At 38.5% G+C, this 27,485-nt stretch overlaps 1 protein-coding gene across 2 annotated transcripts in view; it reads right to left on the bottom strand.

Moving 5' to 3' along the window:
- EDEM3 (ER degradation enhancing alpha-mannosidase like protein 3) overlaps positions 1–10,239 on the bottom strand; it is a 90,847-nt gene extending 80,608 nt beyond the window's left edge. Inside the window, exons 1-2 of one of the 2 annotated variants that reach the window (XM_082616567.1) lie at positions 9,859–10,239; positions 5,364–5,409 (exon numbers count right to left, since the gene is read on the bottom strand). In XM_082616567.1, the coding sequence (XP_082472693.1) occupies positions 5,364–5,409; positions 9,859–10,019 (207 nt within the window). In that variant the 5' untranslated portion in view covers positions 10,020–10,239. Of the gene's footprint in view, positions 1–4,717; positions 4,829–5,363; positions 5,410–9,858 lie in introns of those variants that run through there. The other variant, XM_082616568.1, reaches the window with a different exon arrangement.
- Positions 10,240–27,485: the final 17,246 nt, after the last annotated feature.

The raw sequence follows: 27,485 nt of genomic DNA, 5'->3' as shown, positions 1-27,485 counted from the left end.
TTAGTCATCAGAAAAAAATCAAATTAAAATCACAACAAAATACCACTACACACCCACTAGAATGGCTAAAATTAAAAAGACTGAAAATACATAGTGTTGGAGAAGGTGTGGAGCAACTAAAATTCTTATAATTGCTTGTGTGGAATGCAAAATGTTACAGTCACTTCAGAAAAGTTTGGCAGTTTCTTATAAAAAGTTAAATGTAACTTTCCCATATGACCTAGCAATCCCATTCCTAAGTATGAAAATGTATGTCCACATAAAAATTTGCATTCACAGGTTCACAGCAGTCTTTTAGTAATAGCCAAAGACCAGAAACAAGCTAAATATTTATCAACTGGTGAATGAATAAACTGTGTTCTATCAAATCAACGAATACTACTGAGCAATAAATAGGAACTACAATATCTCCAACAACATGGACCAACCTCAAAAACATCACGCTACAGGAAAGAATGTGAACCAAAACACTACATACATATTTTAAGATGCCACTGATATGAAATCCTAGAAAAGGGAAAACTAGTGACAAAGAGCAGGTCACAATGGTTGTTAGAGGTCAGAGGTGGAGAAAAGGAACTGACTGCATAGGAGCATGAGGAAGCTTTTTGGGGTGATGGAAATGTTCTAGATCATAAATGTGGTGGTAGTTAAACAACTGTATACAACTGTCTGACTCGGAACCATGCATTTGAAATTGGAAATCTTTTTCTCTGTAAATTCTACCTAAATAAATAGAAAGACCTGGTTCTATTAAAATCCTACATGGAGTATCAGAGTGTGATTAAAAAAAAAAAAACTATGAGAGGATACTAAAGAATTTCTTAAGTCATTTTGGCAGATTTTTAGGATGTTCTATAAGTAGAGGTCAAGGAACAATGGTTAATAAAAGGTAGTCCTACAATCGTCTACGCAAAAAAATGTACATATACGTTTATATCTTCCCTCCTCCCAACTATTAATATCACTTCTAAACTACTTTATTTACACAAGTACTCTTTTTGATGAAGAAACTATCAAAAAGAAACATTAGGTACACAGTTTCAAAAAGGAAATATGAAAAAGTTCTAGAGATGGATGGTGATATTTACACAGCAATGTGAATGTAATTAATGCCATAGGACTGTACACTTAAAAAGGGTTAAAATGGTAAGTTTTATGTTATGTATATTTTACCACAATAAAAAATGTTTTTAAAAAATTAGAAAAAAAAAATTCTAAGAAAACTTACATAAATCTAGAAATCCACAAGAAAGTTACATTTTAAAACAGTTCCTTTTATTTATTTATTTTTATTTATTTATTTATTTATGGCTGTGTTGGCTCCTCGTTTCTGTGTGAGGGCTTTCTCTAGTTGCGGCAAGTGGGGGCCACTCCTCATCGCGGTGCGCGGGCCTGTCACTATCGCGGCCTCTCCTGTTGCGGAGCACAGGCTCCGGACGCGCAGGCTCAGCGGCCATGGCTCACGGGCCCAGCAGCTCCGTGGCATGTGGGATCTTCCCGGACCGGGGCACGAACCTGCGTCCCCTGCATCGGCAGGCGGACTCTCCACCACTGCGCCACCAGGGAAGCCCCAAAACAGTTCCTTTTATTTAAATGATAAAGACTGATCTCTTTCTCTGAACTGTGCACTCACAAAATCAAGCTTAAAAGTGGTTACTGGTTTGATGCTACTAGTTAAAGGAAACTGCTTACCAACAATTTTAGAGTTTATTTATAATGTTTAGGGCTCTACCAAAGTAGTTTCTGCTTATAACAGTGAATAATTGAGTTATCTACAGTAGACAGGAAAAACATTAGAAGACAAAGATCAGATCTGAGAGCTCAGATCCAAAATGGTTATTTGGTGGCCTAAATACATGTATTTTGTCATCTAAATTAATCTGCAAACAGACCTCAGCACAAATACTAAAAACATGCTAATAGAAGCCCTAAAGTAGCTGTGTTCTAAGGTAAATAAGGTCACTCAGGAACTGCCAAAACAAACATCTAATTTCATGCTATTTGGGGAAAAGAGAAAGCCATCTGTGCAATTCATTGTGGATAAACTGCAATCTGATTGGGGCTAGAGATCTGTCAAGTACAGTCGTTAAGATTGTTGGTACTTATGCTATTAATTGATAAAATCAGAAAATTCCTGGATGTAACACCAAGAGATGGTAGAGCTGTAGTAATCTACCTAAGGCTGGCAGGGCATTGTTATTGAAAAACAGCATTAATAGAACCTGGCGAATCATTAAAAAAAAAAAGCTCAAAGGCTGCGTGCCTATAACAAGGAAAGAATAAGTGTTTGAAGAAAGTTCTATGCACGATCTGGGGAATGAGTTCTGAGTTAAAGCCTTGACAAATTTTAGGAGGGCAATTTCAGTCTCAGGTAGAGACTGAATTACTAGCAGCAGTGATGGTAGCAGCAGCAGCTGGTAGCAGTAAACTCTTACACAGCGCTTCCTATTTGCTGGACACAAGTTCTAAGCACTTTAATTGTATTAACTTGTTTAATCCTTACAACAACATTGTGAGGCAGGTGAACCATTTTGGAGAGATGAAGAAATAGGTTCAGGGAGATCTGGTAACTTTCCCATTGTAACCCAGCTGGTAGGTGGCAGAGCCACTTCAGGGTGTCCTGCTCCATTTCCAGAATTCTTGCTCTTAACCATATTATTTTGCTTGTCTTTGGGAAATAGCAGTGTTTTCCCGGGAACAAGGAAAGTTAAAAGGCATTGCTGTAATTGTATACTAGAGAGAAATATTTTTAAAAACTAATAAGAAATGAAAAGTTTTCAACATTTATTAAATGCCTACCATGTGCCAGGCATTTTACATTTTAGCATAGTAGGCAACTGACTACACCAAAGTAAACAGAGTTATAGATCCCCAAATTTACCGTTAACTTGTATTTTTAATAAAATTTACTAAATGATTTCTTTGATTTTAAAAGGCAAAGATATATCACAATAATCAAGTGCAAAAAAATTTTTTGATTACACCTTCACAAGAATTCAATTCAATTCTTTCAAAACCAAAAAACCAAAACATAAAACATTTATGTACTAGGCATGATGCTAGCTAGGCACCGGACATATAGATGAATTTATTAAAAATTAAAGAAAATGGTCTCCTGTTCTCGAAAATCCTAGAATCTACAATAATCCTTTGTACTTATCCCCATTTTACATAGGAAGACACTGCTCAGGGGGATTAAATGATCTGTTTAGGGTCCACGCTAAATAGCTGAGATAGGATTTGAACTCAAACCCGTCTCACTCTAAAACCTATATACCTTTTACTCTATAGCAAGCTAATAGTGTTTCTGAGTATAGGAACTAGAAAAAATTTTCAACTGACTTCATATAACAAGTAAGGGCACCTGGTCTCTGTTTAATATTTTAGAACTGTTTCATGTTAGCTGAGAACTTGAAAAGGGGAAGTGTGAATTCTAGACTAAATCTTGGGTTACAAACTTCACATAAATTGAGCATAGCACAAGTACATTGCAAGAGTCACTCATGTTGTAAAACAGTTGAATATTTTAAAATACATATTGCAGTAGACTGCGAAGGGTGTGACTCCACTGGAAAAATGGAGAGGGGTGTTAATTCCAGGAGTTTCCAGTCTTTGGAATTGAAATCCCTCTCATTTTAGATCTTGCAGGCAGGTGGGTATAATAGAAAGTTACCCAATTAGGGTCCAATAAATAGGAATTGGACCAGGAAGTCCTCTGAGGGCTGCCCTTGGTACCTGCTCTGTCAGAAACCCATTTCTATAGTAGGAAAAAATGTACTGATATAACTTTCAGCTGTTTACCTAATAAGGAAAAAGATGTTAAAGATACCGTGCTTTACAAAGAGAGGACCCTATTCAGAATGAGATGTATTGAATTAATCCAGCTGTATACCACTGTATTCAACTTTGGGACAAAAAGTATGCATTTATGACATGGCTTAGGTTTGAAGGTGTATCCTGGACCCACTTGGCCGCCTCAAAACTACTAGCTTAGATTTGTTAAATTATGCTTTGCCCAAATTGAATTAACCAGGGATAAATGATTTTGAAAGAAATGTTAAAGGAATGGCTGAGTCTTGAGAAATGAATTCAAAACTGTGTTTTCAACATGGTTAAAAACACCTGAAACTTCATCTCCATCATGTCCTAAAACATTTAAGAACTCAGTATGTACTCTTAAAAACTGTACAGTATAAAAGGGAATAAGAATTATCAAATATAAGACATGTTTAAAAATACAAAAATGCATAAAAGCATATGTACTTACATGTTCATAAAGATAATGTTAATATATAAAGATTTTTGGGTAATAGAAAAATGGACTCAGAATCAGTTGAAAACTTCTTAAAGCAGAATCAATTAAAGTTAGTTCTCTGCCAAACTTTTCCCAACTACATTTTATAGGCCTTAATCATAAAAGAAGATCTGCTGACATAACAAGGCATAAGAAGTAATTCTCAGAATAATTTGATTAAACTTCAAAATTACACAAATTTACATGTAAAATTATGTTCTGAACTCTAAAATTTGCTGGCTAGTTATCTTTTAAAAATTATTATCACTATGTTTTTGCAGTTTAAGATCATTTTATTGAGTGGCAAGAGGTGGCCAGGGTGGGGGAGCAGCTACAGATGTCCTTCCCCACCTCCTACCCCTGTACTATAGGGGGATTAAATTTTTAATTGTGGTTCAAAACATGTAACAGAAAATTTACCATTTTTAAGTGTAAGTTTAGCAGCGTTAAGTATATTCACCATGGCGCAACAGGTCTCCAGAACTTTTTCATCTTGTAAAACTGAACTTGCTACTTCATCTCAAGTGAGCACTAAGACATTTTAAAACAATATGGATCAGCATATCTAGAAAGCAAAATATATTCAAATCAAGGCATACTATGAGGATATAATTTGGACAGAAACTAGGTGACAGTTTGACTCTCTTAGCAATTGTTTTTTTCAGAGTGAATAAAGTAATTTTGTAAATAGTTTTTTTTTTTAATTAAGAGAATCATTTTCCTTAAGGCCAGAGATAACATCTTATTCATGTTTACATCCACCTTAACTATATATTTAATAAACACTGTTGATAGCATCAAAGGAAACTATTTAAATACAAAGTTTCATAATCTAATTCAATTTATTCTTACCTATTCAATAAATTGGTTCTCTAAGAACCACTATCAGGAATACTCTGTTAGCCTATGTTTGTACTATTTTTTAAAAACTTCCTTTAAAAAAATTAATAACAATTTTTTAAAGGAAATAAAACTTATTAATTCAGGTTTTAAAATTCCCAGTTGACTGTGCTCACGTAATAATCAGCTCTCATAAATGGTATATAAAGATAAGCTTTCTACTTACCATGTAGTTACCATAAGCATGATCAAACATTTCCAGTACTTGATTCCTAATTTTAAAAGAGCAGAAATGGGAAAAAGTTAAGTATATTCTATTTATTGTCTTTCAAAAAGTTAATGCTCCTTCATAAACATATACCAGTAAAAAATAAAAGAAAAATTTAGTTAGGAAGGAACATAAACAGGGTCAGGAAATACACCCATGTTAGTAGACAAGCTTTCATGAATCACACAGAGATGAGCCAAACTTTTCCTATTCTAGCAATTTATGTAAAAGTCATCTTACAATCTTTCCTAAGAAAACTGCTGAATGATACATGCCATGAAGAGAGAAGAAAATCTGATGATGAAAAACAATTACCTCGTAACAAAATTATTTAACATAAATGCCCTGAAAGGTGAAAATACTGACCAGATCCAAAAGAAATAATTGTTACCATTTATTGCTTATACTATACATTCTACCAAAAGAAAGGGGTTGGTGTGTGTATTGCTATGAAATAACGATACTCTATGAAGCCTCTGCCTTTCCCCTTAAACTGAATAAGATCACTAATGCCTAGTTTAACACATTTCTGTTAATATGTTTGTCATATTTCCAAAAGATACATTTTATGATTTTATGATGTACCTTTGGCTCCTTTAAAAAACCGTCAAAAGTCAAATAAACAATATTCACCCCTGATATGAGAAAACTAATTTCTGTTAATATGTTTGTCATATTTCCAAAAGATACATTTTATGATTTTATGATGTACCTTTGGCTCCTTTAAAAAACTGTCAAAAGTCAAATAAACAATATTCACCCCTGATATGAGAAAACTAATCCTCGAAAAGAGATCTGTGTATTTTGGCTAACTCTGTTTCTCAAAATCCCCAAAATGACTGTATAAAACGGAAATTTCTGATCCCCACACCAGATTTACTAAGTCAAAATCTGCAAGACTGGGACCAAGGAATCAGTCTTTCAATTAAACACTCTCAAATTGGGGGAGTGAGGGTTATAGGAAAAACTGCAAAAAATGTTATGGCTAGGCAAGGCCAAGTCTCTCAATAATTAGCAAAAGAAAAACATTTTAATAATCTTTTATTAATTCTTACTATTATTTCCAAAGTTCCAATCACTAATGGCAAGAATTGAAGAGAATATTAAAGAAAATGGCTGGATATATTTTTACTTTACCTCCTGTTATATTGCAATTATCATTTAAAAAATTGTAATCATGGATGATGAAATACTGGTAATAATATAGCCAGCAGACAGAAAAGGACTAATTTCCAGATCCTGGCTATAATAACCAGCAGACTCAAGTACACTCAAACTTGTGAACTGAACAAGCTAAGTCCTGACAACTTTTTATAAATAATAATCATTTAAAACACCTAATCATTAACAAGGTGATAAGTCACTTTGCTAAAACACTAATTCTTTATATGTTTATATGTATGATAGAATATGGATCAAGTTATCTCAGAAAATTACAGAGTATCTCAAAAAATCCTTCTAGACTTTTTTTTATTATATTGCAGGTGATAAAGAGCTCTCAAATTAGCTAACAAACAAACAAAAAGGAGCTAAATTTTCCCTTCAAGCACTGATATCAGTAAATGGAATATGGAAATTCTTTTTTCCTTCCCCTGAAATAGAATTAATACAAAATTATTGTCAAGAAGTAAATTTCTGTAACTGGTAATAGTAGTGCCTAGACACGTGTATTACAGGTAACATAAGCTTTAACTTGTTAACCCAACTTTGCAAGCATTCAAGCTTCAAGACTATGAATAAATCACGACTGCAAACAAGGACACCTTATTTTCCAATCCTTACATTTATGCAGCCCATGATCATCAAATTTCACAACAAATACTTCAAAGTGGAGGTCTTTAATATCCAGTTGAGCTCTCTCACTTTCTTAATTACACATATAAGTCCTAACACTCATTTAAATACAGAATGGTAGAATAATTACTATATTATACAGAGATTTTTTTCTATAAGGTTTTATATCTATTCAACAAATGGATAAAAATGTACTGGAAATTAGATCTATAAATCGGCTTTTTCTAAAGTTACATTGCTTGCCAACATGCTACAGAAATTGAACTGTTTTATACTTCATTTTTTAAGTAAAAACGTTAACAACTTTTGTAACATTTAAAACACAAAAACAAAAAATGAATTCCAGGAAGTATAAGACTACATATAACCAGGTAAGTAATTCCATAAACTATAAACTGCAAGCAACCGAGCAATTGCTTACTATTCATGATAATTTCAGTCTTTATCATCAGTTTAGTTTGGGCGGAGGGTAGGGAAAGGGATAGGCATTTTCTGTTTTTTTATCATAAATCATTATTTGGATTTTCAAAAAAAATTGTACAGGTAAACCTAATAAATCATAGTTCTATTTCCTGAAAATTCCTGGATGAGAAAGCAGTCAAGCAATGTGTTTTTGTGGTTTGTAGCTATAGACTCTTATTCTACTCTTACCCTAGAGTAAGGCAATCTAAATTAACAAGCCTAAATAATTGTAACTTCACTTTCATAAATGATCTCAAAATTTGAGCTGAAATCGCAAGCCAATTTGGTTGGAGCTCTACAGTTAAAAATTTATTTTGGTCAAAAATCAGTTATCCAATGACTTTTCTTCAAATAAAATTTTTTAACAAAAAAAGGAGAAAGGGGAGTTGTGATCAAATAAAAATACTTGTTGTCCTTAACAGACTTGAAGCTTCTCTCTCCAAGTCTTATGGAAGTGTAGCAGAGTGGAGTGAGCACAGGCTCTGAAGTCAGACCCGGGTTTGAACACTGGTTCCACCATTTACTTAGCTCTGTAACGCTGAACAAGTCAACCTTGAGTCTCAATTTCCTCATCTGCAAAATGGGGATCGCATCCACCTCATTAAGAAGTAGAGAGGATTACAGAGATAGTATATGTAAAGTGCCTGGCACAGAGTAGGGTATTCAGTAAAGCAGTTATCAGTGATACATTAAATTCACAAAGAGAAAATTTAAGACACTTATTAGAGTTTACTGGTAATTTTGTTTTGATAACTGACACTTTAAATTTTCCAACAAGTGTCTCTTATTGCTATTTTATTTAAAAACTAATACAAGACTCTTGCAACAATTTAAACAATATGGAAGTCTGTATATATCGATAAAATAAAACCTAATGGTTTTACCTCACCTCCATTGTAACTCCAGGAGGTAGTCATCTTTCCATGTTTTTCTGAGCTTAAACAATTTCTTCTCCATTTTTTTGGTTTTTTTTTTTAAACATGGGATGGTACTACACATAGTATTCTACAGCTTACATCTTTTTGGCCTTGGGAGTATATTCTGGGTAGCCTTCCGATGACCTAACTCCTCCTTAATATCTGAATATTATTCCATAATATGGATGCTCCAAGGAACAGCTCTGTTCTTTCAAAATGCATATCCTTGTACACCTATCTCTACTTTAATAGTGCTTTTATTTCTGTAGGATAGATTCCCTGAGATGGTATTAATGAATCAAAGAATACATACAATTTAAATTTTAGGAGACTGTCAATAAATTACAGCAATTTACACTCCCACCAAGTTTCTTCTCACACCTCAACTATCCAGTCAGTACTCCATTCATGTATAGTATTTACCAGCCTGATGGCAAAAAACCCAGGTTTTTCATTGTTTTAGTCTGCATCTCTCACATTTATGAGGTTGATTATAAATCAACCTCACGTTTATTGACCATTTGCATTTCCTCTTGTGTGAATTAACTCTTCACGTCCTTTGCCCATTTTCTACTGGTTCTTGCCTTTTTCCTTATTCATTTGTGGGATCTGGTGTGTATTAGGAACACTTACTCTAAATTAAATGCTGTACATATAACTGATGATTTTATGACTTTCAAGACTGATAAAACTACTTTGAGTAAAGTGAATAGGTATATTTAATTAGGGCTTTTGAATACTACCATCAAATATTGTTCTACTATGAAAATGCAGTGCAAGAAAGCACTGCAAGGAAATGGTAAAATGTGTAAAGTTCAAGTTCCAATGAACGCCCCCTATTCCGTAACAGGTGTAAACATGATTTCCTTAACTGCTGTGAGATCAGCAACATTTCCCACCTGGGAGCTCACTTGTGCAAGAAATCTAACCACGTCTCTGATGAAAGGCAACCTCGGAACTCTCACGCGCAGGGAAACGGGCTGTAGCCCCCTTCACGGGCCAGTGACATGGCAGCCGCGTTGACACACCGCGGCTGGCCTTAAGGAGCCTGCACGTGTCACAGACGGCGCGGGCGACACCCCGACAGTCCCGCGAGGTCGCATCGCGGGCAGCGACCCCCACTTTCCCGGACCCTGTCCACCCCGCCAGGGTTCTCTCGAGGCAACAGCCGTCCCAATCGCGGCAGGAGAGGCCACTGGGCTCCCGGGTCGCAATGACAGGCAACTCGCCCGTGGTCAGCCTCACGAGGAAACCCACCCCAGGCTTCCAAGCACCCTTACCCAAGCTTCTGTTTCTCCTCCCTACTCATGGGCGAGGCCCCCGCCGTCCACACGGACGTGGCCGACACCAGGCAGAGCGCGGCCGTCGCCGCCACCAGGCTCCATGGCGCTCGCTGGGGGACCGAAGACCCAAAGCCCCGGCCGCCGCCGGCTTCGCTCATGGCCCCGCGGTTCCGCGCACGCGCACGCGCAGCTGCTACGCCCGGCCGGTGGGACACATTGCCGGACGCCGGTGGCAAAGGAGCTGCGAGCCGTGCCGAGGCCGGGATGCGGAGGAACGCGAGCGGCCGCCGTCGCCGAGCTGCTTCCCGAAGCCACCGAGCCGGTCCCCAGCGCCAGCGTTGCCACCGCCCTCCGCTCTCAGCAGCCCGGAGCGCCTCCCCCAGCTTTCCGGTGTCGTAGTCTAGGAAACCACCTCCCCCAACGCTACTTCCGGGTAGGGCCCAAGACGCTGAGCCTCAGGACCAATGGGGGCCGGATCGGAGAGGGGCTGGCCCGGGGGACAGGAGAGGGCATTGGCTGGGAGAAGTGAGACGTGGACAAAAGGCGGGACCGGGGAGGGACCTTTCGCCTCGGCCATCCTCCGACCAGTGAACTTGAGGCCTGAAAACTACCGCTCCCAGCGTGCACTGCTTCCTCCACGGCTCTCTCGCAATCCGACTCCACCGGGCTAAATTTCCACTCTGGGTGGGCGCGCTGCACCCTGCGACGTGTGGTACCCCGAGGGGCTCGGGCGGTTCCTGCGATCCCTCCTCCCCCGGCTCCCTGCAGCCAGCCGCCCCACTCCGTGGGCTGCCGAGTCCCGGAGAACCCGTCAGCTCTTTATCCCTCTTCCTGCGTATGCGTTTCGCTGAGGGCTGGCAGGATGAGGCTCAGACGGCCTCAGGTCAGTGCTGCACGCCTTAGGTAAAAGTAGTCCTATTGCAGTAGTCTACCTTCAGGGAGATTTCAATACTGTAACAGCAAAAATGAATTGAGCCTTTGACGGCAATGTGCTGAGAGTTTTACTTGCATTCTCTCATGCACTCTTCTCAACTCTAATAGATGAGTACCACCGCCCCCATTTTGCAAACGAGGAAACCGAGGCCAGAGAAGTTAGGTAATGAGCCTTGTCACACTGCTGGGTTAGATTCCAACCAGCCTCTGTGACTTGGAAGACCTTGCATGTAATCACAAGAGTGAAGGAGGGCACCGGGGGGGGGGGCTCGTACTTGATTAATAATAGTCATCTAGAAAGCTCAATGTAAGGAAACTAGTGTGAGCTGCAAAGAAAGTGTAATGAAAATTGGAACTTGCCATTAATTTTGATGGACGAGGCAAAATGAGGAGTAAAATCCTCTTGAAAAACCACACTGTTTTTCTTCTATAATAACTCAGTAGATAGGTGCGGAGTTTAGGAGCTTGGGCGTGACCTGTGTGACCACAGGAAATCGCTTACTCTTACCGTCAGCAGCTCAGCTGTTCTTGCTTGATTTCTATCATCTTACATCCTCTGCTTCCCTCTCAGACCGACCATTCAGGTGACACCAATGACTCCTCTGCCTTCCTTACCCCTCTCTGTCTTAAAATTTTAAGGTTTTCTTTTCATCGGTTTTCTCTTTGTACTCTATTCCTTGGTGATTTGTTCCACTCATGGATTCAACCATCATATCCCTGTGGTTGATTTCTAACTCAGTCTCTGCCCTGATCTCCAGACCCACATTTCCACCTCCCCAATAGAAATTCCCTTCTATCTGACCCAAGGGTAAGCTCAAATGTAATAATGTTAACTGACTCAATATGTCAGAATCATCTTCAACTCATCCTACTCCTTCAGTCTATGCCCAATCACTTGACAATTACCTAGACTCTACTTCTGCTATCACTACCTTTCTTTCTTCTCCTGCTTCTGCTCAGTTCAAGCCTCCATTACCTCTTTCCTGAACCATTACAATAGCCTCCTAAATTATCTCCTTGCCACCCTAACTTTTCTCTACATTGCTACCAGAGTTGGCGTTCAAGGACATCTACAAATCCTCTGAACATGTTATCTCCCTTCTACCCCTGCCCTGCACTCAAGTCCTATGAGAAAACTAACAGATTTTCATGCTATATCCTTTCTATGCCTTTGCTGTTACCATCCCCTCTGCTGTCCCACCATCTTTGTCTGTAGAATACTCACTACCCATTAAGTCTCTGCTCAGATTCCACCTCCACAAAATCCTTCCAAAACCTTCCAGCCGTTAGACATCATCCTCCCATTGTATTCTGTGTCCTTATTCTTGTGTTTTTCACAGTCAGCCATGTCCACTACTTTGTGACTGCATGGAGGGTATTGACTTTAGCTTATTTATATCTATGTTCCAAAACTCAACACTGTGCCTCTCTGTAATATACAGATGCTCAATAAATGTGCCTCACTGCGCCTCATCTGTAATATACAGATGCTCAATAAATGTTGGGTATACTTATCTGTTTCCTTATCCCTTCAGTTTCCATATCTATAAAGTGGGAATAATAGTTTTTATCTACTTACATGGAGGCTGTGAAAACACATGTGGTCACTTCTGTACAGTATTTAATTTTACCCTTTGTACAGACCTGCAACCCTATGTTGGTTCCATCCTGGATCCTCTTTGGCAGCTTTAATGATGAAGCTAGCTAAGTAAATAATACCTGTGAATTGTTCTTGGCTCTGGCACAGAGAACATGGCAAGCTAAAAGTCAACACGAATCATTCAGAATTTGAAAACTAGGAACAAAGAAAACAGAAAAACAGCCAGCGACCTTCAGTTATATTGAAATGTGGTCAATTTTCTTTGCCTTCCTGATGTTCCAATCCTTTATAAGAAGTCAATATTGACTAATAACTGTCACTGAGAAACAATGTTCTCAAAAAGAAAAAGTACTGGCTTTTAATGTGTAGCATTTTCTGGGGGTTTTTTCCCCTTGGCTTATTTGTTTTTAAGCTAACACTGCACTTTAAAGGTGTATAATGAGAATACAGAACATATTCTTTGTTGACTTGCTAAATAATAAGCATCTTTTTCTCTCTTACTGAAATTCAATTTCTAGCCAATGGTTGAGTCCATTTTTCACTAATCTCTGCAAAACCATAAGGGTAAAAGCTGTGGCCTAAAAAGCGTTGCAAGTTAACGTATCTAAAGTGGAGCCTGTGGAAGTAAAATAAAAATATATTCACAAAGTGCATTTCAAAAAGAACCCATTTAAACCCCTTACTGGAAATAATAGAAATTCTTAGCTAACTGGCAAATTGTGAACAGCAGGAAAGTTTGACATTCATTATTTCAAAACCTACACACAGTATTTTAGAACTTATATACTTAGTGATAAAATGCATATAGGAAGCACAACCTTCCGAGACTGAACCAGGAAGAAGTAGAAAATATAAGCAGACAAATCACAAGCACTGAAATTGAAACTGTGATTAAAAATCTTCCAACAAACAAAAGCCCAGGACCAGATGGCTTCCCAGGCGAATTCTATCAAACATTTAGAGAAGAGCTAGCACCTATCCTTCTCAAACTCCTCCAAAATATAGCAGAGGGAGAGACACTCTCAAACTCATTCTACAAGGCCACTATCACCCTGATACCAAAATCAAAGATGTCACAAAAAAAGAAAACTATAGGCCAATATCTCTGACGAACATAGATGCAAAAATCCTCAAAAAAATACTAGCAATCAGAATCCAACAGCACATTAAAAGGATCGTACACTGATCAAGCGGGGTTTATCCCAGAAATGCAAGGATTCATCAATATATGGAAATCAATCAATGTGATACACCATATTAACAAATTGAAGGGTAAAAACCATATGATCATCTCAATAGAGGCAGAAAAAGCTTTTGACAAATTTCAGCACCCACTTATGATAAAAACTCTCCAGAAAGTAGGCATAGAGGGAACCTACCTCAACATAATAAAGGCCATATGTGACAAACCCACAGCCAACATCATTCTCAATGGTGAAAAACAAACCATTTCCACTAACGTCAGAAACAAGACAAGGTTGCCCACTCTCACCACTATTATTCAACATAGTTTTGGAAGTTTTAGCCACAGTAATCAGAGAAGAAAAAGAAATAAAAGGAATCCAAACCAGAAAAGAAGAAGTAAAACTGTCACTGTTTGCAGATGACATGACACTATACACAGAGAATCCTAAACATGTTACCAGAAAACTACGAGAGCTAATCAATGAATTTGGTAGAGTAGCAGGATACAAAATTAATGCACAGAAATCTCTTGCATTCCTATACACTAATGATGAAAAATCTGAAAGAGAAATGAAGGGAACACTCCCATTTACCATTGCAACAAAAAGAAGAAAATACCTAGGAATAAACCTACCTAAGGAGACAAAAGACCTGTATGCAGAAAACTGTAAGACACTGATGAAAGAAATTAAAGAAGATACAAACAGATGGAGAGATATACCATGTTCTTGGATTGGAAGAATCAACATTGTGAAAATGACTATACTACCCAAAGCAATCTACAGATTCAAAGCAATCCCTATCAAACTACCAATGGCAGTTTTCACAGAAGTAGAACAAAAAATTTCACAATTTGTATGGAAACACAAAAGACCCCGAATAGCCAAAACAATCTTGAGAAAGAAAATGGAGCTGGAGGAATCAGGCTCCTGGGCTTCAGACTATACTACAAAGCTACAGTAATCAAGACAGTATAGTACTGACACAAAAACAGAAATATAGATAAATGGAACAGGATAGAAAGGCCAGAGATAAACCCACACACATATGGTCACCTTATCTTTGATAAAGGAGGCAAGAGTATACAATGGAGAAAAGACAGCCTCTTCAATAAGTGGTTCTGGGAAAACTGGACAGCTAAATGTAAAAGAATGAAATTAGAACACTTCCTAACACCATACACAAAAATAAACTCCAAATGGATCAAAGACCTAGATGTAAGGCCAGACACTATAAAACTCTAAGAGGATGGGGCTTCCCTGGTGGTGCAGTGGTTGAGAGTCCGCTTGCCGATGCAGGGGTCACGGGTTCGTGCCCCGGTCCGGGAAGATCCTGCATGCCGCAGAGCGGCTGGGCCCGTGAGCCATGGCCGCTGAGCCTGCGCGTCCGGAGCCTGTGCTCCGCAACAGGAGAGGCCACAACAGTGAGAGGCCCGCATACCGCAAAAAAAAAAAAAAAAAACTCTAAGAGGAAAACATAGGCAGAACATCCTATGATATAAATCACAGCAAGATCCTTTTTGACCCACCTCCTAGAGAAATGGAAATAAAAATAAATACATGGGACCTAATGAAACTTAAAAGCTTTTGCACAGCAAAGGAAACCATAAAAAAGACAAACCTTAGAATGAGAGAAAATATTTTCAAATGAAGCAACTGACAAAGGATTAACCTCCAAAATATACAAGCAGCTCATGCAGCTCAATAACGAAAAAACAACCCAATCCAAAAATGGGCAGAAGACCTAAATAGACATTTCTCCAAAGAAGCTATACAGATTGCCAACAAACACATGAAAAGATGCTCAACATCACTAATCATTTGAGAAATGCAAATGAAAACTACAATGAGGCATCACCTCACACCGGTCAGAATGGCCATCATCAGGAAATCTACAAAAAATAAATGCTGGAGAGGGTGTGGAGAAAAGGGAACACTCTTGTACTGCTGGTGGGAATGTGAATTGGTACATACAGCCACTATGGAGAACAGTATGGAGGTTCCTTAAAAAACTTAAAATAGAACTAGCATATGACCCAGCAATCCCACTACTGGGCATATACCCTGAGAAAACCAGAATTCAAAAAGAGTCACATACCACAATGTTCATTGCAGCACTGTTTACAATAGCCAGGACATGGAAGCAAGCTAAATGTCCACCAACAGATGAATGGATAAAGAAGATGTGGCACATATATACAATGGGATATTACTCAGCCATAAAAAGAAAGGAAATTGAGTTATTTCTAGTGAGATGGATGGACCTAGAGTCTGTCATACAGAGTGAAGTCAGAAAGAAAAACAAATACCGTATGCTAACACAGATATATGGAATCTAAAAAAAAATGATTCTTATGAACCTAGGGGCAGGACAGGAGTAAAGACGCAGACATAGAGAATGGACTTGACACAGGGAGGGGGGAAGGGTAAGCTGGAATGAAGTGAGAGAGTGCCATGGACATATATAAACTACCAAATGTAAAATAGGTAGCTAGTGGGAGGCAGCTGCATGGCACAGGGAGATCAGCTTGGTGCTTTGCAACCACTTAGAGGGGTGGGATAGGGAGGGTGAGAGGGAGACGCAAGAGGGAGGGGATATGGGGATATACGTATGCATATAGCTGATTCACTTTGTTGTACAGCAGAAACTAACAACACACTGTAAAGCAATTATACCCCAATAAAGATGTTTTTAAAAATGCATATAGGAGTTAAACGAGAGACTGGTGTGTTATACAGGAAGAACACTGGTGGAAAGCATTAAAGAGAATAGGGATAAGGACTTTTAAAGACTATGGAAGAGATTTTAGATGCATTAAGCCCATTAAAAATGGTAGGAAATAAGAGCCATTTATAAAATGCCCTTTAACTGGATAAGAGTTTGTTTGCACAGCCTTGCAGCTTATGTAAATATGTATGCTCACCTCGTGTTCTCATTACTTGCTTGCGTGGATGAATCAGGAAATAGGGGTTGGAGCCCTGGTTAGAATCATATGTATTCACAAACATAAAGGAGAGTCTCCACTTTAATATTATGGCTGAGAAATTGTCCCAGGAGGCTGCGACCAGTTGTGTGAGACTGACCTATAGCAGCAGGTCCTAAATGACTTGAATTCTTTAGTATGACAGATCTAATTACTCCTAAAACTCTAGTGTAGAATTTGGGAGTGGTGATTTTGTCATTCTTCAAATTGCTTTTCCTGTTATTTGAGAATGTATGGAATTTACAGAACAATTTTCCTCCTGAGAACTCAGTCTTCCAAACATTAAATAAATAAAGACAGTACTTATTCTACATTTACAACCAAAGAGTACTTCATGAAAAAGGTACTCGGTGAATGTTGTGGATTGACTCCATTATTGGCTCTCTGACTGAGGTTTCTAAATTCTAAGAAAGAGAATGGGAAATTTGAATGATTCACCGCCCCCAGAGATGTCCCCAGGGCTTTTTCTGCCTCAGTCAGAGCTGATCTTCCACATTGCTTCAGCTTCAGATTATTATCTCGCTTCTCTCAGTGGCACCTGCACCAGCTCTCTCAGGCAAGAGAGGTTTTTCTCCTACGGCATGTTTAAGGTTGATCTCACCCTTGTGCTTGTCTCTCATTCTGTAGCCATTTTTCATGTACTTCATGTATCAGAAACAACTCCAAGTCACATGGCTCTTCACAAACAAGTGCATCTTGCCTCTGGCCCCTCTCCTAAGTCCACATTTTGTACTACCAATTTAGTTTCTACTTCACGTGTTAGTCTGGCCACAAGGTTTTAAGTCAGCACCATTCAACAACATTCTGCACAGCTTGCATTGGTAGATTAATGGTGACTCTGGGCCAGCTCTGCTGCTTATTAGCCATGTTATCGTATGCAAATTACATAACTTTTTGTGCCTTAGTTTCCTTATTTGTAAAATGGGAATAATAGTACCTACCCCAGCATTTTTTAGGAGGATTTAACTGTTTAATTGTTGTAATACCTTCATTATCGGGGTGTTGTGAAGATGTTAAGATGATGTGTGAAAAATATTTAGCACAGTTTGAAAGAGCTCAATAAATAATAGCTATTGATATTCTCATTATTATGGAGTAGAAAACTTGCCATTTTGAGAGTAGGATTCAAGGGTGCAAATGAACTATTCTTAGTCCACTGCTGAAGATTAATGGACTTTGTAATTTAAAAAAAATTTTATTTTTTTATATTGGAGTATAGTTGATTTACAATGTTGTGTTAGTTTCGGGTGTACAGCAAAGTGATTCAGTTATACATATACACATATCTATTCTTTTTCAGATTCTTTTCCATTATAGGTTATTACAGAGTATTGAGTAGAGTTCCCTGTGCTATACAGTAGGTCCTTGTTGATTATGTATTTTATATATAGTAGTGTGTATATATTAACCCCAAACTCCTAATTTATCCCTCACCTCCACCTTTCCCCTTCGGTAACCATAAGTTTGTTTTCTAATGGACTCTATTATTATTTATAGAACTAGCTCTTGAACAAATATCTTCAGAGCTTTCCTATCCCATCTTTGGGGGCTTAAACTCAATTTTAGCACCCTCTTTGGGGTCCCAGGTCACCACATTCTAATGTCTAATTTTTTTCTGGTTTTTCTCCATGTCTCCTCATGTCACTTCCCTTTCCTTCCTATTCCTCCTCTTCATCTGACATGGATGTGTGTGTCATACACACACACACACACACACACACACAATTTGTTTTGTGCCCACTGCTGAGCATTTAACTTCAAATCACATGACTTGAGTTCTCGACCTGGATCTGCCATTTACCATTCTATGCAAGTCAGTTTCTCTAAGACTCAGTTTTTCGTTTTGTTTTTTCATTCCATATGGCCAACAGAGATAGGCTGAAGTTCTAGCTGTGGAATCACATTAGTGGTCAATGGTTAAGAAGGGGCAAATAACTTGCAAATAATTTAATTATGCAAAACTGCTGGCTTATTTTTGGCAGATAGTGATAGCAACCAAAATACAGGAATCAGGATTTTGACAACCTGTTTGTTTGATCCGACAACCTCATAACCAGTTTATAATTAAACCAAATCTTAGGCCAGTTTCTGTCATACAGACATTTGTTAAACATTTGTTTAGCAAGCAGGGACCAGTTAACATATACCACCTGTTCTGTGAGTCTGATGAAATGCCAGGTCTTGGTCCTTTTGGATTCTGTAATCATGGCCTTGCACGAAAGATTCACTGGAGGTGTATGAACAATATTCCAGAGCCAGGATTCTATCATCCTTTCAGTAAGCATCAACCAACTGGAATCCCTTCATCCCCCAAACCATTTCTAATGGTCCAGCTTTTTACAACTTCTTCATGCCAGGGTGGGAGTACCTCTAAAGTATTTTAGCTAGTCCGTATATCTTGGAAATCACAAATTCTATCAATGAGAGACTATTTCTAACATTCATTATGATGACTAACCATTAATTTCAACAATGAACATTCATTTTTGACATTTGTTATATTAAATAAAATGATCTTTGGTGTTAATAGAGATAAGATGGAGAAATGTACTTGTAGTACCCACCTCTATAGGGAGTCTCCCTGATGAGATCTCTGGCTGCCATCCAGGAGTGGGGATTTGTGATGGGGCAACTGACTGCACCTCAAGTGCAATTTAAGCTAATCCATTCATAATATCATACAGCCTATGGTAAAGAATTTTAGATATACAGGCAGACATCATCATGATAATATTTACAAGGGATATATAGTACGCCAGGTACATCCCCCCGCCCTTAACACATGAGAATTATTATCCTTGTTTTACTGATGTAGAAAATGAAGTTCAGAGAGGTTATGTCACTTTGCACAGGTCAAAAGCAGGGAAATGGTACGGTCAAGATTTGGATATAAGTCCAGACCATTTCTACCATATTAGGATGACCCTAAATTCTGGTTTGCCTGCGACAGTCTTGATTTACAGCATTATCCTCTTGTCCTATCTGATTAGTGCCCCCTTTCATTTTCAAAACTGGCCCAGTTTAAATAATAACATATAATCATCCAAACTATATTACATGGCCTTCAAAATCCGGGGATCTCCATTCCCCAACTATGTCAGATTATCTCAGATGTATGAACACACCAAGCAAGTGCTCCTGGCCTGGCTTTTTCTTGCCCCATCAGGCTATTTTGAATAAAAGGGAGAAAAAACAGTATAATTAGGTGGCACAAATTCAAGAAAAGAAAATCCTGCTAACAGGAAATACAAGTCTCCTCCTTTACTAAGAAAGATGTAATAATGAGTCACCAAGAAATTGGACAGACTGAAGTAACTGATTATAAAATGCGATGAAAATTATGGGAAAAAGAATAAGACCATTATTGAAGTTAAGCTATATTTTCAACCGTGTTTGCCCAAGAACATTCATATTGACTAAATTCGGTGTCTGTTTTGTCTGTTTCCATTTATCCTTACTAAAAGAGAAAAAAATTGCACCCAATTTTTACCGCCTTAGGTATAATATAAAAATCATACCTTTGGTTACAAACTTTCAGTTATAAAATAAATGGCATGGGGATGTAATGTACAACATGACTGTAGTTAGTAATACTGTAATCCATATTTGAAAGTTGCTAAGGGAGTGATCTTAAAAGTTCTCATCTCAAGGAAAAATTTTGTAACTGTGGTGACAGATGTTAACTAGACTTATTGTGGTGGTCATTTTGCAATATATACAAATATTGAAGCATTACATTGTCACTTGAAACTAATGCTATGTGTCAGTTATACCTCAAAACACACACACACACGGACACACACACACACACACACGCGCGCATCTTCGGTATAGAATTAGATTTACCTCAGTTGTGGGAACTAGAAAGCACTTCTCTAGGATTCCTTGAAAATTGTCTCAGAGCATTCCTTCTCTAAGCAATACTAAAATTCCTTACCCTGCCGTGACTTTTCCTTACAAGATAAATACAGCCATCTGTGGATGTATATGGGTTGAGAAATGCTGGCCTTTGCTCATCAGTGGGTTCCCCACGGCAGAGACACATTGCCACGTGATCCCATAGTAAGCGGGCCTCCAGAACTGAGAAGCGCTCTTGTGTGAGGCAAAGCCAGCCCTCTGTCACTCATCATCCCATGACTGGGTTGACTATCAGAGGCTATTGTTTCAGTGTTTCTAATGGTCCCCTCTCTGAAGTGTACTATTCTTTGTAGCTTCTGCACTAAGGTTGAGCTGCAACCACACCCTCTTCCCACCTCTGATACTGCCTGAAGTCTTGCCAGCAGTGGGCTGGCAGCAATGGTAGATTAAGAACATTCTAGAAGGCCAACAAGACCAACTAGACAACTTGGGATTCACTGATTAATTCTTTGCATTGTGCCCTTGGTTAGATACAGGCTCTTTCTTTAAATTCTAGGAAGCTTTCTGGGGTAAAGGGTGGGGAAGATGGGAGAAGGGGACAACCACACAGTAAAATCTGTTACCTTGGTCTTGGAGGGGAAATGAGTCTTGAGTAGGGAATGCTAAAAAGGATAGAACATGGTTTGTGTGAAATTTACACCTATTTGATTGATAATAAAATGTGTTTCAACTCTTACCTACAGCTTAAAAATAACCACTAGGCATTTGTGGTGTCATGGTCAAGGCGGGGATCCTGGGAGTGTTTTGAGCTGGGAAGATAGGACAGATCTTGTCTATATCATATTTCCAAAGAAGAAAATCTCATTCTTTCCTAATCTAATAACGTGATTGTGATCCCCCCCTTTCTTCTTGTTGGGATTGTAAGAAAATAATGGCTAGTGTCTAATGAATTTGAACACCATTCGTGCATTGTGTATATACATTATTTTTTGTCCTTTTAACAATTCTGTGAAGTAAGTACTATTACGATTCTCATTTTCCAGATGAGGAAAGTGAGACACCAAGAGGCCCTCAGCCTCCCAGCTATTGAATGGCAAAGCCAGGTTTCAAAGGCACACAGTCTGGCCCTGGAGGCGGCGTTCAACCAGCCGATTCCTTGCTTCATGACAAACTTTCTAAAACGGGTTAGCATGTTCCCTGCTGCCTTAAAGTACTAAAACAAACATCTGTAACTTGCTTAATTGTTCCACATGCAGCTCTCATATTGGAAAACATGACAAACTTTATAACACCAATTGTAACACAATTTCCTTGACTTATAGGACATTTGATATTATCTTTAAATGGGTTTTTGACATTGAAAAACATTCATTGACTCAATATTTTCTGTTCACCTTCCAGATATAAGACACAAAATTGGGTAAGCACAGAGTCTTTGAAAGAGCGGTGCGGGGGGGACCTCTCTAAGAGAGATAAGAGATGCCCACAAATCATTATAAAATGAAACAAAATAAGTGCCATCAGAGAAGGGCAAATAAAGAGCTAAGGGGGTTCAGGGAGGCAAAGCTGCCAAATCTAATGATCTTAAACCCCAAAGAGTGTCCCACTTCCTAGAGTATCCGTTGTCATATCTGCTATGTGCAAACGATGATGAAATCTGTGAAAGTATCATAATAAGGACCTAAAGAAGTATTAATAATCTATGATAAAAACCCTGCAGATAGCAGGCATAGAGGGAACTTTCCTCAACATAATAACGGCCATATATGACAAACCCACAGCCAACATCATCGTCAATGGTGAAAAACTGAAACCATTTCCAGTAAGATCAGGAACAAGACAAGGCTGCCCACTCTCACCACTCTTATTCAACATAGTTTTGGAAGTTTTAGCCACAGCAATCAGAGAAGAAAAGGAAATAAAAGGAATCCAAATTGGAAAAGAAGAAGTAAAGCTGTCACTGTTTGCATATGACATGATCCTATACATAGAGAATCCTAAAGATGCTACCAGAAAACTACTAGAGCTAATCAATGAATTTGGTAAAGTAGCAGGATAGAAAATTAATGCACAGAAATCTCTGGCATTTCTATACATTAATGATGAAAAATCTGAAAGTAAAATCAAGAGAACACTCCCATTTACCACTGCAACAAAAAGAATAAAATATCTAGGAATAAACCTACCTAAGGAGACAAAAGACCTGTATGCAGAAAATTATAAGACACTGATGAAAGAAATTAAAGATGATACAAAGAGATGGAGAGATATATCATGTTCTTAGATTGGAAGAATCAACATTGTGAAAATGACTCTACTACCCAAAGCAATCTACAGATTTAATGCAATCCCTATCAAACTACCACTGGCATTTTTCACAGAAGTAGAACAAAAAATTTCACAATTTGTATGGAAACACAAAAGACTCCGAATAGCCAAAGCAATCTTGAGAACGAAAAACGGAGCTGGAGGAATCAGGCTCCCTGACTTCAGACTATACTACAAAGCTACAGTAATCAAGACAGTATGGTACTGGCACAAAAACAGAAAGATAGATCAATGGAACAGGATAGAAAGCCCAGAGATAAACCCACGCACATATGGTCACCTTATCTTTGATAAAGGAGGCAGGAATGTACAGTGAAGAAAGGACAGCCTCTTCAATAAGTGGTGCTGGGAAAACTGGACAGGTACATGTAAAAGTATGAGATTAGATCACTCCCTAACACCATACACAAAAATAAGCTCAAAATGGATCAAAGACCTAGATGTAAGGCCAGACACTATCAAACTCTTAGAGGAAAACAGAGGCAGAACACTCTATGACACAAATCACAGCAAGATCCTTTTTGACCCACCTCCTAGAGAAATGGAAATAAAAACAAAAATAAACACATGGGACCTAATGAAACTTCAAAGCTTTTGCACAGCAAAGGAAACCATAAGCAAGACCAAAAGACAACCCTCAGAATGGGAGAAAATATTTGCAAATGAAGCAACTGACAAAGGATTAATCTCCAAAATTTACAAGCAGCTCATGCAGCTCAATAACGAAAAAACAAACAACCCAATCCAAAAATAGGCAGAAGACCTAAATAGACATTTCTCCAAAGAAGACATACAGATTGCCAACAAACACATGAAAGAATGCTCAACATCATTAATTAGAGAAATGCAAATCAAAACTACAATGAGATATCATCTCACACCAGTCAGAATGGCCATCATCAAAAAATCTAGAAACAATAAATGCTGGAGAGGGTGTGGAGAAAAGGGAACACTCTTGTACTGCTGGTGGGAATGTGAATTGGTACATACAGCCACTATGGAGAATAGTATGGAGGTTCCTTAAAAAACTTAAAATAGAACTACCATATGACCCAGCAATCCCACTACTGGGCATATACCCTGAGAAAACCATAATTCAAAAAGAGTCATGTACCAAAATGTTCATTGCAGCTCTATTTACAATAGCCCAGAGATGGAAACAACCTAAGTGTCCATCAACAGATGAATGGATAAAGAAGATGTGGCACATATATACAATGGAATATTACTCAGCCATAAAAAAACAAAATTGAGCTATTTGTAATGAGGTGGATAGACCTAGAGTCTGTCATACAGAGTGAAGTAAGTCAGAAAGAGAAAGACAAATACCGTATGCTAACACATATATATGGAATTTAAGAAAAAAAATGTCATGAAGATCCTAGGGGTAAGGCAGGAATAAAGACACAGACCTACTAGAGAATGGACTTGAGGATATGGGGAGGGGGAAGGGTAAGCTGTGACAAAGCGAGAGAGAGGCATGGACATATATACACTACCAAACGTAAGGTAGACAGCTAGTGGGAAGCAGCCGCATAGCACGGGGAGATCAGCTCGGTGCTTTGTGACCACCTAGAGGGGTGGGATAGGGAGGGTGGGTGGGAGGGAGACGCAAGAGGGAAGAGATATGGGTACATATGTATATGTATAACTGATTCACTTTGTTATAAAGCAGAAACTAACACACCGTTGTAAAGCAATTATACTCCAATAAAAAAATAATAATAATTTAGCATTTCTTGGTCATGAGGTAAGATTAATTGGATTTTAGTAAATAATATTTATCTCATTTGAAATACTGAGATTACTCTTTTCTGACAAACCATACTCCTCATTTCCTTGAAAATATTGTTAAAGTCTAATCCTTAATGAAATCAATGCCTCACCCTAATAGGTGCTTAATAAATACATATTCATTTGGTTGAAGACTTTGCTTAATTAAGCCAGCCTTTAGCACTCATTTGTACAGTTGAACATAAGTCTCATTATATCATTCTCAATAGTTATCATTCTCAATAGTTATCCTCTGTTGTCTTCATCATACTTGATTCATCTTTCCATTCTTTTAGTCATTCAACAAACTTTTTCAGAGGTAGTAATCAGTGTTGATGCTTTTATTTCTTTACAACTTGAGCAATTTATTGGATGGTGGTGCCACTCACCAAATGGATCGGGGCAATTGGGGAGAGAGTGACAGATGGTAAGTTCAAATGGGACATGCTGAGTTTGAGTTTAAGGTACCTATTTGACATCCAAGCGAAGGAATGCATTAAGAAGCTGGATGTATGGGTCTGGAGAGAGCCCAGCTAAATATAAAAGATTTGAGAGTCATCAAGCACCATAGGTAGTAGTTCAAGCCATGGAAAAGTAGTTCTTCACCTGAGGGGTAAGGACCCACAGGGAGTCACCAAGTGCTTCAGGATGTCCATGTAATCCTAAAATTATATGCAACAAGCCCTCCCCACAGGACGTATTTCATCACATTCTCCAAGGAATTCATGACTCCAAAAAGGCTAAGAATGAACGGTGAAAAGAAAAGGTTCAAGAAGAAACAGCAGGGATCTCCAACATTTAAGAAGTGGAAGAACAGCAAAGAAAGGATCAGAAAATTTGGAAAGAGTCACAGAAGTCAAAGGATGAGAAAGTTTCATGGAGGGAGTGGTCAATAGTGTCCCATGTGGCAGAAAGGTCAAATGAGATAAGGACTGAAAGGTCCTTATCTTACTTGCCAATTCCCTCAGGAGTGTTCTGTATGCAGTGGATACTCAGTAAATGTTGACAGAAAAATTATATCCATTAAATCATTTGAGAGCGGTGAAAGAAAAATTAATAGAGTGATATGCCAATGGCAGGTTTAATTAGGTTTGCTGTCACATTAACACATGAAACATATAAGAAATTAGATAGTTAAGATCTTATGAGGCCACTTTATAAAGTCTCTTTTAAGTGGTGAACTGAATCAATCTCCCAAATAACTAGAGCCAGCTTTAGTTGGCTCTAAAGCTGTTTAGTAAACAGCCCCTTCTATGAAGTGAATGAAAAGATAATGTCTCTGTATACTTCATTGTCCCTCCTGCTATACTACAGTGCCTGAAAAACTGATTATTCTGGAAGCAAGTGCACGTCGACTGGATTATGTCACCTGGGAGGTGGGCTACAAACATCAGCTGGCTAAAATGTTTGCAGAAATACCATTAACCCACTACTATTGTGGATTGTTAGCTTGAGATTAACATCCTGACTTTTTATTTGCAACCCTTTTGTTTATAAAGATTTCATAAACACTGTATAGTAGCATTTAATACTAAGAGTCGCCCACCACCCCCCTAAGCAAGTAGTCATAGAAGTCTTTCTTATAAGTTAAAAAAAAAAAAAAGTCCCTATGTCTTTTAAGGATGTAGTCTCATATAGTACAAAGATGGTTAAAAATAATAGGCAAGGGCTTCCCTGGTGGCACAGTGGTTAAGAATCCGCCTGCCAATGCAGGGGACACAGGTTCGAGCCCTGGTCCAGGAAGATCCCACATGCCGCGGAGCAACCAAGCCCGTGCGCCACAGCTACTGAGCCTGCGCTCTAGAGCCCACAAGCCACAACTACTGTAGCCCGCGCACCTAAAGCCCGTGCTTCGCAACGAGAAGCCACCGCAATGAGAAGCCCGCGCACCACAAAGAAGAGTAGCCCCCGCTCGCCGCAACTAGAGTAAACCCGTACGCAGGAACAAAGACCCAACAAAGCCAAAAATAAATTAATTAAATAAATTAATTTAAAAATAGACATAAGTTTTGAACATAGTTCAAATGATAGTGGTGCTGATGGTAAACCCTTTTATTATTTATGATATAAGCCAAGGGACTGCAAGAAAGAGATGCCAGATATGGTGATTTATACAAGATAGAAAGTTGTTTCTCTCCCAGGTAATATTCAGAAGCAGATGCGTGATTCAGGCCCTGATGGACAATTCTACTCCACGAAGTCATTCAGGAACTCAGGATGCTATTCTGTCCCCTGGTAGGCATCTCAACAGTAGAAACTGGTTCACCAGCATCATATAAACCTTCCAGCTCCCCTGAAGGGAAAGAGAGAGAGGAGGGCAAGCAGTTTCCTTCATAAAGGAATGTGACCAGGAAGGTGCACACACCACCTAGGCTCACATCTCATCGGAAATGAGTTATTCAATTGGTCACACAGAGCTGCAAGGAAGGCTGAGATTTTTAGCCTCTAACTGAGCAGCCATGTGCCTTTAAACTCAGGAGATTCTGTTACTGGACAGGAGAAGAGGATAACAAATATGGGAGACACTTGCCAGTCTGTGCCAAACTCTTGCTTTGGTGTTCTTACAGTCATGATTATACTTACAGATGCAAGTATGAGTTTTTTAGACTAAAAACTAAAATAGGATAACTCTGGAAAATCCTGTTTTACTTTTAATTTTGTTTATTATATATAGTTTATCTGTCAAATCCCCAAATACTGTAAATAAATAATAGAATCTCCTGGGAGAGGTGTTAAAAAACATTATTTTGACTGAGCCTTGGAGAAAGTTTGGTTACAGAGGTAGGTCAGCTTATCTTTATGACTTTCCTTATCCTGTCTCATCTGTATAAGATGCATAGAGACAGTGTGTTACTAGAAATACTGCGAGACAGCTTCCCTTGAGAGTACTTAAATCCCGTGGGCAGAAGAGGCAGCTAGTAAACAGTAAAAGCTATATTATCAGTAATTGCAGTCGCTCCTGGA

Source organism: Mesoplodon mirus, assembly GCF_964341445.2.
Source record: "Mesoplodon mirus genome assembly, chromosome: 3".
In the NCBI taxonomy this organism is placed as follows: domain Eukaryota; kingdom Metazoa; phylum Chordata; class Mammalia; order Artiodactyla; family Ziphiidae; genus Mesoplodon; species Mesoplodon mirus.
This window is presented reverse-complemented; position numbering and strand designations above follow the sequence as displayed.